General features: G+C 37.9%; 1 protein-coding gene across 2 annotated transcripts in view; it reads right to left on the reverse strand.

Annotated features, from left to right (window-relative positions):
- Positions 1 to 233: 233 nt before the first annotated feature.
- LOC129234268 (regulatory-associated protein of mTOR-like) overlaps positions 234 to 16940 on the reverse strand; it is an 85015-nt gene continuing 68308 nt past the window's right edge. For both annotated transcript variants that reach the window (XM_054868264.1, XM_054868263.1), the window contains 5 exons: positions 12586 to 12716; positions 10147 to 10224; positions 6654 to 6776; positions 3684 to 3813; positions 234 to 370 (listed from right to left, as the gene is read on the reverse strand). In XM_054868264.1, the coding sequence (XP_054724239.1) occupies positions 305 to 370; positions 3684 to 3813; positions 6654 to 6776; positions 10147 to 10224; positions 12586 to 12716 (528 nt within the window). In that variant the 3' untranslated portion in view covers positions 234 to 304. The remainder of the gene's footprint in view (positions 371 to 3683; positions 3814 to 6653; positions 6777 to 10146; positions 10225 to 12585; positions 12717 to 16940) is intronic.

Consider the following 16940-nt stretch of genomic DNA (forward strand, 5'->3'; position numbering starts at 1 on the left):
TGTTTGGTCCTCTATCATAATGATTGCCCGACAAGACTAGTTTCGAGATCGAACGATTCGCCACAACCAATCAAAATGCTGATCTTCGAACCTCGGGGAGAGATTGTGACGAAAAATTCAAGACCGTATTCGACATTTATTTTCGAACCGTTATTTTCGTAAATGCTCGCCCGGCGATTCCGAGGCGGGAAGAAGTCGGAGGGGACGAGGTTCGGAGAAGGAGAGGCGGTCGATGGAAAAATATGTGTGTTTAATAGCAGCAGTAATAACAATAATTTAAGCAGATGGCACATGTACAGATGACTCAGTGTTTCCTGTTCACGGAGTAGATGGAGATGAGAGAGTCCGTGCTTCCCGCAGCCAGGCAAGCCTGAAACACACACAAAGTTATTACAAGCGTTATACAGGTTTTTGCATTATACAGATCATTTCGCAAATTTTGAAACTAATATTCAGAATTTATCCATATTTAAGCACTTCAGAATAAGTTTTATCTGCAATGAATATTAAAGCACCAACATTACAATGAGTCATTCACAAATAAATATGTTTCACAATCAAAATCCTGCACTTCTGCTAGCTTCATGGTTTGCATAACAGCTGCATATTTAAGAGCCATCTGGTATTTTTCTGTTTACTAAGAGTACTAATTTTCATTTTAAAAGCTTTGAATTAAGATGGAAAGATGAAAAAACTGTCTCAAAATTTAATTTGCATAACAATTTTTATTTTTGCAAAGAAAAACAGAGGGATTTTTAAACTACAAAACCTATTGTTTACTTCTGAAACGTTGTGCGTTTACAGAGCATTGCGTGATATAGGTTGGCGTTATAAGGGTATTTCTACTGTATTAATACCATTTACTCCAATGAAGTGGTCAGATATGAGTGGGCTTATGTTCAGAACATGCAATACAAAGTATGCAATGACATTTTTTGACAAAATTTAACAAAAATGAACATTTACTGTTTACTGAGCATAGAGGAAAAAATGGAAACTGTTGACAGAACTGTTCGTCCATGGTGAGGAACTAGCAGTCATTAAGCCAAACATAAAACCGTAAGAACATCTGCAAAATACATCGACTCAACACAAAAAAAGTTGAACTAATTTCTGCAAAGAAAACTAACAAACTCATTTTTTTAAAAAAATCACAATTTACGGCCAAAATTCTTTCGGGATTCTCGGAATGCGTTCGGATTATCGACGTCCTGCGGCACGATAATATATACACAGTCGAATACACAGTCACCTGCGGGACTGTCTACAAAATATTGTCATAAATGGAATACAGTCGGACCTCCATACATCGAAGTCGCAAATTGGCGGAAAAAAATTCGATATATAGAAATTTTGATATACAGAAACGATCTTATTTTATCGTACAAATCTCCTAAAACATTCAAATTAAAGCTAATTTTCGTGCATGAAACCCAATTTCTAATTTATACGAGCATCGACGAAAGTTAATAACTGAAAACTTAACAGAAATTACGTTTTTGTGCCTTCATACATCTTCATTCTTCGGCAGTTCAACTTGGTTCGGAATGATAATCAACAGACAAAAAGGATAACTTGAAACTGATTTTACAGTGTTACTGGTTACAACTAAGATTTGAAATAAACTTGAGGGAATTTAAGAACTCCAGAACGAAACCACGACCTATCTACACACCCCTCAACCTCAGATTCCTTATGAGTTTCGTAGCAACCTTTAGTGAACATAATGTTCTCCCCTAACCTTCATTTTTCATGAGAAAAACAGTCTAAAGTGGAAAAAAAAATCTACGAATGTCTTGAATTTTTCTTCGATATATAGAGATTTTCTCGATACGTAGAAAATTTCGATATGTAGAAGTTCGATACATGGAGGCTCGACTGTAGTTTAAAATTTCATAATCAAACATTAATTTAGAATACAATTTCAGATTTAATAAAGAAATGAATTGTTTGATGTTTTTAATTTAATTTCACTAATGTAGTTTTGAACAACTGTTGAGTATAAAAGCTAAGATTGCAAGAAAAAAAGTTGCTTTTTTTTTCTTCATTCCAAAATTACTTTCTTATAAGGGTTTGCTTGATTTTTGAATACCATTCCTAAAGGTTTCCAGTAATTATCAGCAAGATCGAAAACCAATTAAGGACTTCAGTTTTGGCTACAACTTTATTTGATTTTGACGGCCAAGTCCCATGATTCGAAAGTGGAAAAATGCTTTCTCTTTTTCTCCACTTTAAAGTTATGTGTTCCTTTTCAATCTAATGAAAGGCTCTTTTCCCACATGGGAGAAGCTTGCACTAAAGTTTTAGGAAAACGGTGTCGGAAATTTCTGCAATGGCGTTTTCATTTCAGCTAAAATTCTTGTCTAAGATGGTGCTCAAGAAATGTCTAATAAAGGAATTACTTTGACGTTCGAGCAGCGAAAAGAAGTGACCAATTTTCACGAAAAAGGAAGTCGACAGATGTTTTCGGTCGTGGGAAAACTCAAATGACTAAAATTTGGAATGACAAAATGAAAATGCATAAAGAAGGGGAATCTTTGAAACATCGAAGCACCGAGAAAAGTCGATCGGGAAAATTCTCTAGAAGGACGAGTATTGTCACAAAATGCAAAAAATATGAAACGATTCGAAATGTCTTCCTATTTTAAGAAATTTTTAAAAATGCCTACGCAGTAGTGCTTATAGGATGCAGTACTCGATGACTAGCAAAGACCATTTTCATGTTTCTTTATTTTATAAAAATTGTAAATGTACAGTACTATTTTTGGAGAAACTCTTTCGGCGATTTCGAGTAGACACTTCTCGTAGCGACTGCTTTTTTGTGGAACTAGACCTAGTGGAACCTAGAGAAGTTTGACTAAATAACTTATTTGAAAAAATTTTCAGCAACTGACTAAAGCTTTCTTAAAGCATCAATCATTAAGAGTATAATACAAAAGCCTAAATGATCATTTACATAAAATAAAATCAGTTTACACACTTGCATTTTGGCAACTCATTGTGTATCATTAAAAAGGCCTTTAAAAAATTGAATCTGTTTAATTTAGATTCCACCACTAATATTTCTTTAAAACTGTCAAACTTTGGCAGCAGCAGGTACAGTTGCATATGGAAACTACAGTACAGTTGGCTCTCTGTTTAACAACTTTCAAGGGACCACAAAAAATCGTCCTTCTGTAGAAAGCATCGTTAAATAGAATGCTTTTAACACTATAGTGGACCATCTGGGACCGTGAAAAGCCGTCGTTAAATAGAGAAAGTCGTTAAACAGAGAGCCAACTGTATTTCTAAAATTATTTATCTCTAGCTTGAAGGCTGCATTCGCATCGAGCTACCGGTCGACCAGGGTTCATCGGTGACTAACCGGGAGCATCCTAGTAGAGCTACCGGTCAACCCGTCGTTGCCGATAGCCTCACCGGGCGGTCTACCGGTCAACCGAAATGTAAGCGGGTTGATTGAACCACGTGACTTTTTTGACCGACAATAAATGTTTTGCTCGTTATTCGTCTGCGCAAGTAACCGCGTTAATAACCGAAAGCGTTCGACCGAGCATCGGTCGGTCGATGACCGCCGACGTCACGGGATCCACCGACTGCGGCAGCTCCGGGCGAACGCGGCCGACGTCGGAAAATGCGACCTCCCCCACGTGGTGAGGCACGGGCAAGGGGGAGAGACCACTCACCTTGTAGGGGTGGAAGTGGAGGCAGCTGATGGGCCCGATGCGGTGTCCCATGAACCCGTCGTGGTACTTGATGGTGCTCACGCACTCCCCGCTGCGGTCGAACACCGAGATGAACTGGGTGGCCGCGCCGCTGGAAACAAATACATTTCTCAGACACAAAGATAAAAACATAACAAAGATACTGTTTGACCATCGATTACATGGAAAGGCTGATATCCGGTTCATGGGCGGAAATGGACGTATCTATTAGTTTATAGGGCTGTTAGTTGGTTTGCTTCAGATGTGCACTTTTGCCTCTCTATTATTTAGCCTTAATTTCGTAAAAATGTGAATTTGCTCACAGCAGCATTTTTTAAATCTATAAAGTATATTCGATCCATATTCTCACGGCAAAAATTGATTTATTTATTCACAACAAAGTTTTGAGCTTACCATTTTACTTTTACGTTCCCGAACGAAATGAAAATGTTTTATTTCCTTTTTGTTGTTTCCATGGTAACTATCTTTCTTTCCCCTTATTTTATTTTCGAGAACGCCATAAATGAATAAGGCACTGGTGACATTATAAAACGCGTGCATAAAAATCCCATCGTTATTTTCCCTTCTCCCCTGCTAGATTCATTCAGATGGAAGTGTCGTTACTTGGCAGATTGCCAAATTACATACAATCCCTGGTCAAACAGTAAAAACATCACCTGAAACTTAAAAACAACTTTCAAATGTTTCCAAAACCCGTTTTAGACCATGGTGCCGGACCTACGGACCAGTTGCAAAACGAAAAATACATTCCAGGGCTGCCAACGTTGGAGGAACCGTTTGAGGAGCATCTGTGGTGATTTTGAGGAGAAATTCAAAATTTTGCGGAGCGATTCAGTATTTCGTATGAAAATTAATAAAAATAACTAAAATCACTAATCTAAAATTGTTTTACAGCTTTGATAATAATTTTAAGTATTAGTATAAAAATAATTATTTTTGAATTAATAAAACAGCTTCAAACCCTATTTCAATCTTTGAGTATAAGCATCTTTAATTTCCCATATTTACATGCTTGTTATGATGAAATAGCAAATTTATGCTTGAAAACGTTGGGCCGGGAAATGCGGAGCAAAATAACTTTTTTTGCGGTGCCCCGGAGCTTCGCCATTTTTGCGGAGCAACTCCGCAAAATGGGGAGTGGTTGGCAACCCTGACATTCTGAAACCTTCCAAAACTACTGATCATCTTCAATGAGTGTCGTGAATGACTGTAGCAAATTTGAAGCCGAGTCGTCGTAAATTGGTTTCCGAGAATGGGATGTAAAGTTTGTATTAATAAAATAAGCACGTAGTAATGATAACAGTCATCTTAGGCTTGTAATTGTGTTTCATTTTCTGTTTACCCACGCTATCTAGAAAAAATGATATGCTAGAAAGATATTTCGTATTTGTTCTGACTCGCGAGATTCATGAGTGAAAAGACTTCGTGCACTGCTGATATAGACCAATGCAAATCAGGAATGATGAAATAATTTAGATTCTTTTAGGTTTTTATGAACAATATTCAGCTCTACAAAACAAATATCTGGAATGAAAGAACAAATATATCTAAAGGCTAGTTCCATGAGCTCCGTTTCCACTAAAAAGTATCAAATAAAATAATATGACTCTTCTTGTGAGAAGGACGTCAAAAATTGCATTTAATCTTTATACTCAGGTTAATTCTAAAGCAGGCAATGAAATTTAAATACAAAATCGCGAGAAGAAGAATGATAGGCCATACCGTAAGAGCCGTTTGTCTCTCGTTTCTCGGAGAAGAATCAGCAGCACCCTCTGTACCACGAACAATCATTTTCCAGATCGAGTAATCCATTAAAAATCCAAAAAATGGTAATTAAGATGCAGTGATAAAGGCATGGTTATTATATCATGCCCGTACACTCATCACAAAGACGACACTACTTCTTTTTTCACATCCATCTCAAATATTGGAAATGAGCAATCTAGAAACTTTGTATTGAGATCAAGTTTTACTATTAGAATTCATCCATATGGGCATTCCCCCCCCCCCCCCCAAAAAAAACCGCCATTTAAGGCTACAATAGAGTTTTAAAGTGTGAAAAACCAACCACAATTTTGATCTTTCATCTTTTTTTTTCTCAAAATTAATCTTTGAACTTTTGAGTTATTCATAGCAAAAAAAAATTTTTCAATTCGGACTACTTTTACACAAGTTATAAGCTGTGCTGTGAGTGTGATATTTTACATTTTGGGAAAAAACGCTTCATTTAAATGCAAAAATCTCATAATTGTAAAATTTCAGTTCATGTGTATCTTTCAAATGCTCCCTGCAGATCAGGATTTGTTTAATTACTAGGGAGTTTTTTTTTCAGATTGATAACAAATAAAAATAAAAATATTAGGAAGCAAATGTTCAATACCATCTTTTTTTCTTTCTTCTTTTTTTTTAAAATTAGGCTTAAATCTTAATTTCAGTTACCTTTTTCAGAAAAATTGGTAATTTTGAACAAAATATTGTGGTTAGTGAAATTTTGCCCCCCCCCCCAAGTCTTCTTTAAATATGAAATATGCATCTAGAAAAATAGAGAAAATCAAGCAAAAAAAAAAAAAATTGGTTTTCATGGAGTGATTTTCGCAGTTCAAAATATTTACAAATAAAAAAATACAACATTTTCAGTATCTTAAAAACACTATTCAGAATTTTCAACAAAACTTTACATATTACTTCCCCTCATATAGGTCTCTACTCATAAAAATTTCAGAACTATATCTCCAAAGTTTAAAAAAAAATGATTTTCGTACTCCATTGTAGCCTTTTAACGTGAAAATCAAATCATTTAACACAATATCGGCTCGAGTGTCGCCCGGGACGGACGAGAACGAGCCCCTCCGTAAACGAACGTCTCAAAACGGCGACCGGAGATCGGGAAAAAAAACGGTCGACCGAGGTCGACAGAAAGGTCCGACTCACCAGGCCACCAGGTCGAGGTCCGGGTGCACGTCCATGGCCGTCATGCCGTGGGGGGAGGGGGGCACCGAGCGCACGCTGGAGTGCGGCCGACGCAGGTCCCAGAAGCGCACGTCCCCGGCCACGCTGAAACAGAGAGAGACGTTTTAGCAGCGAGTTACCGTTCGACCACGGATTGTATGGAATTGGCAATCGTCAGTTGAGACCAATCTATCTGAGTGAGGGGGAAAGGTAAAAATTTGATGCGCACGTTCCATTCATCTGAATGCGACTCTGCTTAATTGAGAGGCTCAACATACGTCTGCAAACGCTGACATCCCTCAAAACGAATAGATGCATCCATTTCCATCCTTGAGCCGGATGTTTGCCTTTCCATACAATCCGTGGTCTGACAGTATGATATGATAGCTTACCTAATGCTTTTCAGAAATGTATACTAATTGCAGACTGTTGAATACAACACATAAATCCTTTTTAAAATCAATAAACCATTTATTAAAGGTTAAAAACTGGTAACAAATTAAAACTGCTTAACAGCATGCAAAAACTGACTGGGCCTTAGGGTAAACATTCAAACTGTCATCTAATAGACAAGTAAAAATTACTTAAACTGATTAACCATATCACCTCTACAACTCCGTCACTTCTACCGCAGCCGAAGAGCAGCTACAGACGAATATGCACTCACTGCTTACGTTCGACGAGCACGACTGGTAGCGAACGGTTAGTTGATCATGTGACAGCTAATGATCACGTGCTCCAATCAACCAATGAACAGCTTAGAATGGTAACCGGCTGATCATAGAATGCTGCGGTTAGTAACCGGTCGACCGGTGAGGTTCGTCGAACACAAGCTAATACTACATGACAAGGATCCTACTACACAAGACTGCTATTCAAGACAGCCATCCAAGAACCATTTCATCTACTAGCCCGCGATCTTAAATATGTGCTGAATAGCACGTGTACGAACCTCATTGGCTATTAGTGGCTATCATTGTTACGCTGCAAAAAACCCCCCAACTCATCCAATGAGAAGGCAGGAGCAAAAACGCCACCAAGTGGCAACTGGGGTAAGATTGTATTTCTTGTAGAGACTTTGTGAGTGTGGTATGAAAGCAGCAATGACCAAAAAGGAGAACAGCCGTAAGTAAACTTGTATAATTTAGTATAATAATAAACTTATAATGTTTTAAGTAAGCAATGATAATATACTTTAGGTAACATGATAGACCATGGACCATTAGATGGCACTGGTGCTTAACGGCCTCGACAACTCATGACTTTTCTGTGTTAAACCGATGCAGCTCATGCATCCACCAATCAATGACAAGTTTCAAAGTTTGTTCATTTTCAATTGGACGTCGCCCGTTTCGACCGCAAGAGGTGCTAATGGAACCCCTGCATCCACTGATCAATAGCAACTTAATGGAAACAGGGGTTCCCTGTAGCGCCCTCTTTGTTGCCATGAGTTTCAGCGATTGTAGAGAATGAAGTGGGGCCATGGATAGAGATAGTAAAGATATATTATCATTATTATAATAATATTTTTCCATTATTACATAATCTTTAGACTTGCTTGTATTATGTTGTTTTTCCTCAGCAAAGGCAAGATTTGTTTACGTTAGCATTATTAGACTAGTAAACGACAGGTGGGCGCTGCCCATGATGTCACTACTTAGGAAAAACACCTGACCTCCATCTTTCCAGAACAAATGTCACTTGCATGCACTTGGGGATTGACCACTGAAATTCACCGATCGAGTGGCCTTCGTATGCAAATGTGACTCCGGGATATGAGCGTGGCTGTTATCGGTTGATGGCTACAGTCTTCTTGCATCGCTTTGTCTCGAGATCGGGCAAGCCAACTCGCTGTTTGTTCATGGCGAGCTTCGGTTGTTTGCCTTTCTGTTTTACGAATAATGTTAGTTATTCACTGAAGACTATGTTCCTTCGTGAACGAAAGTCGGACCGATAGCAATTTAGTTTAACTTATCTAATTAGGTCGATGGGGTGATTGCATCATATTTTATTTACTTATGTTATAGCCATTTATCTTTTATCTCGTAATGAACTAATTATTGATAATCATATATTTGTCTCCAATCATGTACCTTGATTCACGAACTGAAATACATACTCTGCTAGAGATATTAGGTTGTTTCGGTAAGACTTCATTTTTAATCACACCTTCCCAATCAACTTACCGCCCAATAGCCAGAGCTGAGTCCCCAGAACTACATGCAATATACCAGACAGCTTAGTTATCACATCCTGAAACTGCAGTTTCATTCTTATTAGAATTCCTTGGTCAGGAACGAATCGTCAGGATGCAGCCAGAAATATCTTCTAGACAGGTTTTTTTAAATGAAAAATACCTTCTGGAAGGTGTTTTCTGATGAAAAATGCCTTTGGGAGGGTTTTTTAAAATCAAAAATACTTTCAGGAGAGTTTTTTTTTTTGATCAAAACAGCCCTTTCGTATACATAAACCACTGTGTTAGAATTTGCACTTATGTTAAAACCAATGGCTCTGGGGGGTGTTTTCACGCCCAAAACCCCCTCACTGCGCCACTGATAGGGTTAGGTTGGTGTAACGATTTACCTCATTTACTTCAACACTGGCACATTGCTTTCTTGGTTTCTTCTTCTTTGGAATGATTTTCTTTTAAGAATAATAAAGCCTTCTTTGAATCGCATAAAATAAACAACCTTACAGGCACAGAAGCAGCCTTTTTTGAATGAATCCTACTGCAAGTTGAGGTTCATTGAGGGACAAAAAAAAGCAGATCATCCGCTAGTCATTGATTTTGCCCTTTCATGGAAGGGCAAAATCAATAGGATGCTGTGCAACTCCATGGATACTCCATGGATGCTGTGCAAGAAATTACAATGCTTTGGAGAATATGGCAGAGGAAAAGCATGCTTTGAAAAAAATAGGCACAAATAGCGAAAAACAGGAAAATAGGAGATCTCGAAAGTAGTCCCCCAAAACATATACAGTAGACTCCCGATTATCCGTGGGGCGGATTATCCGTGAATCAATCAACAATCACGAACATGTATTTTCGCAGTAAAAAGCGAATACCAGAGGCTGGTTTTTTTTTTTTTTTTTTGAAAAATTGTAAATTTACACTCAGTTGTTTTTGCTTGCTTGATTGATTTGATTTAATATTATTATTATTATTTTTGTGCGTTCTTCATCGTACATACACTTGTTTGTTATTGATGTTAAGTTCAGTTGTGCAAAAATACAAAACATCTGTACTGTACTCTATATATATTTTCACTGCTTGCAGAAAGTGTTTTGCATCAATACAGTTAAGAATTTGAGATAGGACAATTTTCACCTGATTTGTCCCCCATTTTAGTCTTTCTGCGGTCATCCGCGATTTTTTGTCATCCACCCGATTCCGCGGATAATCGGGGGAGTTTACATTTTTTGCACACGCAGTTTACAATTTCGCTAAAAAATCTCCGAGTGGAGGGGTGCTCACCTTCCGCTGACTACCTGCTTCTCCTGCAGCAGGACGTCCACCACCCAGCCGGAGTGCTCCTGGAACACGTGCAGGCAGCTGCAACACAACAAAATCAAAATCATTCGTTCGGCAGTCGAGGGACATCTTCGGCACAAACATTTCTTTTAAAAAAAGACTCGTGAAATTAGATTCTGTCGGTATCGTGTTCAAATTCTCCGAGAAGAACGATCCTTGCGCTCCTGTTGCAGAACACATTGTAACTACAGTAGAAGACCACTATAACACACACCTTGGGACCAGAATTTTTGCGTTATACAGGTTTTGGCGTTATATAGGTCATTTCACAAATTTTGAAACTAATATTCAAAATATATCTTTATATTAGCACTTCAGAATGAGTTTTATCTGTAGTGAGTATTAAAGCACTAATTATAAAATGAGTCATTCACAAATAAATATGTTTCTTTATTACAAGAAAGTGCATTATCCTGCACTTCTGCTAGCTTCATGGTCTGCATAGCAGCTGCATTTTCAAGAACCATCTGGTATTTTCATTTTACTGTGAATGCTCATTTTCATTTAAAAGCTTTGAATTTAGATGAAAAGATGAAAAACTGATTCAAAATTTAATTTTCCTAACACTTTTTATGTTTGCAGGGCAAAACAGAGGGATTTTTTAAACTTCAAAACTTATTTACTTCTGAAAAAAATGTGAGGTATATAGAGAATTGCATTATACAGGTCGGCGTTATAAAGGTATTCTACTGTAGTTATCATTTTATGTTTTTCTATGCTTCATTTGTCGTAATCTTTGCTCCGTTCGGTGTTCGATCCGTCCATTTTCGATATCGTAAAACGAGATTCGTCAGAGTTCTCATCCCTGACATGAAATAATGTCGCCGATATATAAACCGGGAAAATCTCCGGACTCGCTTCGGCGAGTGAAAGGAGTACATTTATCGACGGCGATCGCCGGATCGTAAAACCGAATGCCGATGAATGAGCAATCTTAATTGCGCCCTCTTCCTTTTCTTTGACTCTTAAGCCTGCCTGACACTTCTGCCTCTACTCATGGCCAGGGGTTTCCCATACGTTATACAGTTCATGTTCTTTCAAGTTTTTTTAAATGCCGATAGGGCGATTTTGACTTTATTCGAGTAATCATTAATTGTATATGGGATAACTGTTATGTTTTGATAGTATATTAAAGCATGTGTTATTCCCCAACAGCATTATTTTTAAAGGTTTTGGTTAACTGGGAAAAATAAAAAACTTAGCCTTATACACTGGACATTTTTTCAAGAATTGCCTAATAAATGATAGAATTGTTTTTAAGGAAGCTTTCTTGTCATCTTAAAGGTTATTTTTGAATGATCTCGGAACTGTCCGGCAGGGCCGGAAGCTCGGTTCTCGGGGATCTCCCCTTTTGTGAGATTTCCAGTGAGGCAAAAATAGAGAGCAATAGCGAAACGAGGGCTCTCCACTCAAAGATCCGGAGTACGCTTTTGTTTTTCTATTTCACTCTCGTTTCGCCTCCGTGGAAATATCACGTAAGGCGGGATCCCCGACATGTCATCGTGAATGACGCTCGGCCAAATTAACGTAACTTAACGTTATGAAAGTAATTTTTTTAAATTTTCATATCCTAATTGTTATTGCTCAAAACTATTTAAATTCACACATTGAATATTACATTTCTTAAAATCTGTTTGTTTTCTTGTTGAAAATGTAATTTTACAAAATAAATACTTAAAATAAATATTTATTTCCCACACTGCAGGGAGATGCTCAGGCACCCGACAAAGGAACGCCGGAGGGGTGTTCGAATGCCAAAAAAGAACTAAACCGTTCCAGTTTTAATTTTACGGCCAAAAACTGGCATTCGATGGCTCTTTCTATCCAAAATAGTTATCCGATCCAATCAAATTCGACGACCTTCGAAACCCCCCCCGAAAAATACGTCCGAAATCGAATTCATTCCTTCGAATTTCAAAAAACACCAAGGCTGTAAAATCACCACGCAAAAATTTAAAAGCCTTAAGCCCGGCGAAACAAAATTTTGTATCAGAAAATGATCGCCTACACAATCTCATTTTAAATCAGCATGAAAACCATTCAGAAGGTCGCCACATTTTTTTCTCGACGGTGACCCAATAAAATTTTGTTTTTGTTTATCCCCTCTCGATTATCACGTGGCACTTTATCTTCTTTCTTTTTGTACTGCCGGCAGAAGATACTCGGGAAGGTCCCGTTTCATTCATGCCGGAGTTTTCGATTCGCCGTTTCCTTCCTTCGAGAAGGATTATTTTCACGGGAAATTCGACAGCATTCTTCTTTTCCCTCATCGAAGCCCGGTCGTCGTACCCGCGTCGCCCGACGTCACTTTCCTTTCCGAGGGAGACCGTGCGGAGCCGGGCGACGCAGCTAGCAGACAGATAACAAATCCTGGTCACTCACCACTCGTTGTGCGGCATCCTGCGGTCGTAGAGGCGCACCGTCCCGTCCCCGCAGCCGGCGCACACCAGTCCCGGGGACTCGGGGCAGGAGGAGAGGCAGCTCACGCAGCTGTCCGCACCCGTCGGCAGGTCCTGGAACAGACGATGGGATCAGAAATGCATGCCCCCCTCAGACAATTTTTCAACATTGAAGCTCTAAAAGCATCTTTCCGCTACTCTCTCGACCGGAAGCGTTTCGGAATACGGCGGCGTCCCTCGTATGACGCGGTTCGTTCGTTCCGTGTCCCATCGAGACCTTGTCGTACGAGACTTTTTTGGAAACAACTTTTTAACTTCTTTTTTACGCTCATGAATCATGTACATGGTAAAAATCGTGTCACTGTGTATCGTGTTGCATCAAAACTGTGTTTTGTGTCCTATCAAATCGTGTCATAGGAGGCTCGGAAATAATGTGAATGGAGGGTTGTATGCCGTGTTATATCGAAACCGAGTTTCATAGAAACAAAGTAAAAACTGATTAGAGTTATCAAACATGAACAGGATGTATCAAACAAAAATGGAACTCCATCTTTTTTAAAGATGACATTCGTGTTGTATCGACACCATGAAGTGTTGTATTCAAGATTCGTAGCGTATAATATCGAAGCCGTGTTGTAATAATCCCAAACTTGGTATCCTGTCATATTGAAACCGTGTCGTACAAGTACCGTGTTAGACGAGCGACGCCTGTATCTACACACTGAAGGGCAAATTTTTCATTTTTTTTGCACTTTTGTCGTTTGTTGTACATTAGCTTTATATCACAAGTTTGCTTATTTAGTTTCCGGCCAAAAAAAGGCACAAAAAAGCTGTCTCGTTCCCATATTTCCCTGTTGTTGGTTTTGAGTTCAGCACACAGTTCTTCAAAATATCCCCAAAACTCATTTCTGCAGACATTGCACCGACCTCGGTTCAAGAGACAGACGAAACCGAATGGATTTATTTCACCAGAGGCAAGGTGAAATACTGCCGTGGGCAGGTCAATGGCAATATCTGCAGAAATGAGTTTTCCAGATATTTGAAGAAATGTGTGCTGAATTCAAAACTAACAAAAGGAAAATGTTGGAATGAGACAGGGGTAGAAGTGAGCGACTCGTCACATATAGGAAATTTCCCGCAAAAAATATAGGACAAATATAGGACACATTATATGAACAATTTTGCTATGACAGGGTTGCCACGGAAGTTCAAGAATGAAATTCCCTGACATTTCCAGGTTTTCCAGGTGGTTTTGAGAAAAATTCCAGGTTATCGATCTCCACCTTCATTTTGCAACATTAATATATACATCTCAAATTTTGATAAAACTTACCTCATTTTCAAACTTTACAAACAATGGTTAGTAAATTTAATTTACTCAAGCTGAAATAATCAAAAATATGTACTAAGGGTGGTTCATTTTTTTTTCCCTCTCGGCTCGAGTCCAAGACACCCCTTATTTTTTTTAGACTTACTAATAGTATTATTCTGTAAAAGTTTTAGCTTTTTACTCAAATTTTAAGAGGGTGCTCAATAACCCCTTCATTTAACATTAGCTCTAGCATAGAAAAAGTCACAAATTTAGAAACATTTAATTTCCCCAGCTGTTTTTTTTATGTAAGTAATTATTTTATTGCAATGAATATGCATACAACTCGTGTAGATTATAGTATGTAACATAGTTTTTTCAGTTCAATGTTTTTTTTTTTAACCCCCTCCTCATACTTATGAAGTTTTGAGGGAGGGGGGTCGAGCACCCTCTTTCAGTTGGAATAGGAAGTTAAAATTCTTCCAGTATTTTACTATCCACAAGTCTAAAAACATTGAGTGGTGTCCTGTTTTCTAGGAGAAACCTTTTTTTTTTAAAGTGTATTTTTGAACTACCCTAATGTACTGACACAAGTGAAGCAAATCACTGTAATAAACAATTAATGTAAATGTAGCATATCTAATTTTCAATAGCGAGGAGCCTCAAGTGAAAGAACTGCAAAATTAACAATTGTGACATCTGTATCACAAAAATAAAGTTAATTGCTAAAATAATCTGGACTAAAAACTTATGAAACATAAACTTTTTCAATTATTGCCTTCTACCCCTCCAATCCATTGAACTCAAAGCGCTTTTAGACTTTGGCCTGTAAAAAAAATCATGCATCTGTTAGCTTCACATATTTCCCCTGTTTGTTGCTCATAAAACAGGGGTGCTCCGCCCCCCCCCCCCCAAGTTCAATGCCACAACCCCCCCCCCCCCCAATATTTCTGAACGCCTTAGCGCTTTTATTTTTAACCCTCTTTTTTTATTTGTTTACCTATTTATTTATTTATAATTATTATTGTTTTGAAAGAAAAGTGTGCTCGCTCCCCAATAAAATACACACACAGATGAAAATAATAAAGTAAAATAATATGAGTAAATAATTTGAATAAAAATAAAGTAAAATAAGTAATTAAAAAATCCCCCCCCAAAAATTTTGATGGCGCAACTTGCGCCATAATCACTTCTGTGGGCACCCTGTCATAAAGTTAAATTTTGGGCATTGATCAGAAACTTCTCCGATGCGCAGGTTTATTTTTAAAATCGGATTACTTTTATTTTGAAAGAAAGAAGCGCATCGGAAGTCTTTAAAGATCACTACCAAAATACTAAAAGATTAGCGATACTTCTGTAAAAAAGAAAAGTTTAAAATTTTCCAATGAACTAAATTTACAGAACAAAATTGTTTAGAATAATACGATTTCATGAATTAATTTAAAGAAATAATATAAAATATGAAAAGATTATTGCAGCTCATTAAAAACTTCAGTCCACTCGCAGACAAAACAATGTGCTGTGCATCATAACTTCAGAACTGCTGACGTAAACAGGCAGTGTTTAAACAGAGCCTGCTCAAACGAGGAAGAGAATGGAGTTCTGCGCATGTCCGCCGCAGACTGCTATGGCGCAGAGAGTTGATAAAAAGAACTGCAGGGGGAAGAAGAAAGAGGGGAATGACAAAACGACGAATGGGAAGGGAATGGCGGCGAAAAAAACAAGGCTGAAAGTTTTTTTTTTTTGACGTCATAGACCGCGGGCAGCGCTGAGAACGATCGGAAATATGCAATTTTTCAATTTCCCTGACATTTCCCTGATTTTCGGCCATTTTCATTTTCCCTGACAATTCCAGGTTTTCCCCGGTGCGTGGCAACCCTGTATGAAAAAAGAAATAATCCATATCATATATTATTTAGTTATTCTTATCAATGATTTTGTTTTTTTAAAAAACCTCAAATAAAATTATTCCTTACACCTTGAAATGACTTTCCTGTAGTTGAAAGAATAAGTTTTGAAAAAAACAGTGTACTTTATAGACGAAAAAATTAAACAGAATTTGAACAAAGAAAATTTTAATATTTTCTTCCTCACTCATGACCCGAGTACTAATTCCACTGTTCTTTGATTTTATATCTAAACTGAACCCTTTAACACTTGTATTAAGAACAAACAGAGCTTGAGAAGGATCCTCTTGACGTTTATCAGAGTCTTCTTTATGCTTGAATGTTTTAGCACGCTGCCTCCATTGCGAAAATCCACTATTGCTTATGGGCACTGAACAGCTGCAAAAATGGCAAAAAAGCGGTAAAATCATCTTTTCCTTTAGTGCACCATGCACCAAAATTTGTAAAATTAATGTCCTCCTGGTTCAACAACAACAAAAAACGGGAATATTGGAAATATAGGACATTTTTCAAAAATATAGGAAATACAGGACGATTTTGATGCTTTTCTTGAAAATATAGGATATATAGGACTACTTCGACCTCTGACGAGACGTTATTTTTGGTCCTTATTTTCAGCGGAAACCAAATAAGCGAGCTTTTGTAAAATAAAGCTAACGTACAATAGACGACAAAAATGCAAAAATATGAAGAATAAAAAGTTTACAGCTACTGCCCTTTACCAGCCCACGGCAGAATACTACCCTCAATCCATTCAATGATTGGATGACGAAACACTCGACTCGAGTCAAATAAATATCCAGAAATACACCTCGATCGAAATTTCGACTTCGAACGACATGCCACCACCGAACTTGCCGAATGCAAAGGAAAAATAGTGATTGACTACCAGGGAGCCTTAATCTGAGCATGTTTAACAAAAGACTACTTAATATCTCTGTCATCAGACCAAAGCTGCCGTATGCCATCGAGATATAGGAATATGCAGCAAAAAGTGGCGTATATGGTTCCGATCGATTCGTAAAAGATTATACGTACAGTAAGGATACCTCTATGATATTATACATCGATAGTCTGAGAAACAAAATTTAGAGTGAGGGGGGCTTTACTTTTCGATAGCTC

Source organism: Uloborus diversus, chromosome 1 (assembly GCF_026930045.1).
Source record: "Uloborus diversus isolate 005 chromosome 1, Udiv.v.3.1, whole genome shotgun sequence".
Taxonomy (NCBI): Eukaryota; Metazoa; Arthropoda; class Arachnida; order Araneae; family Uloboridae; genus Uloborus; species Uloborus diversus.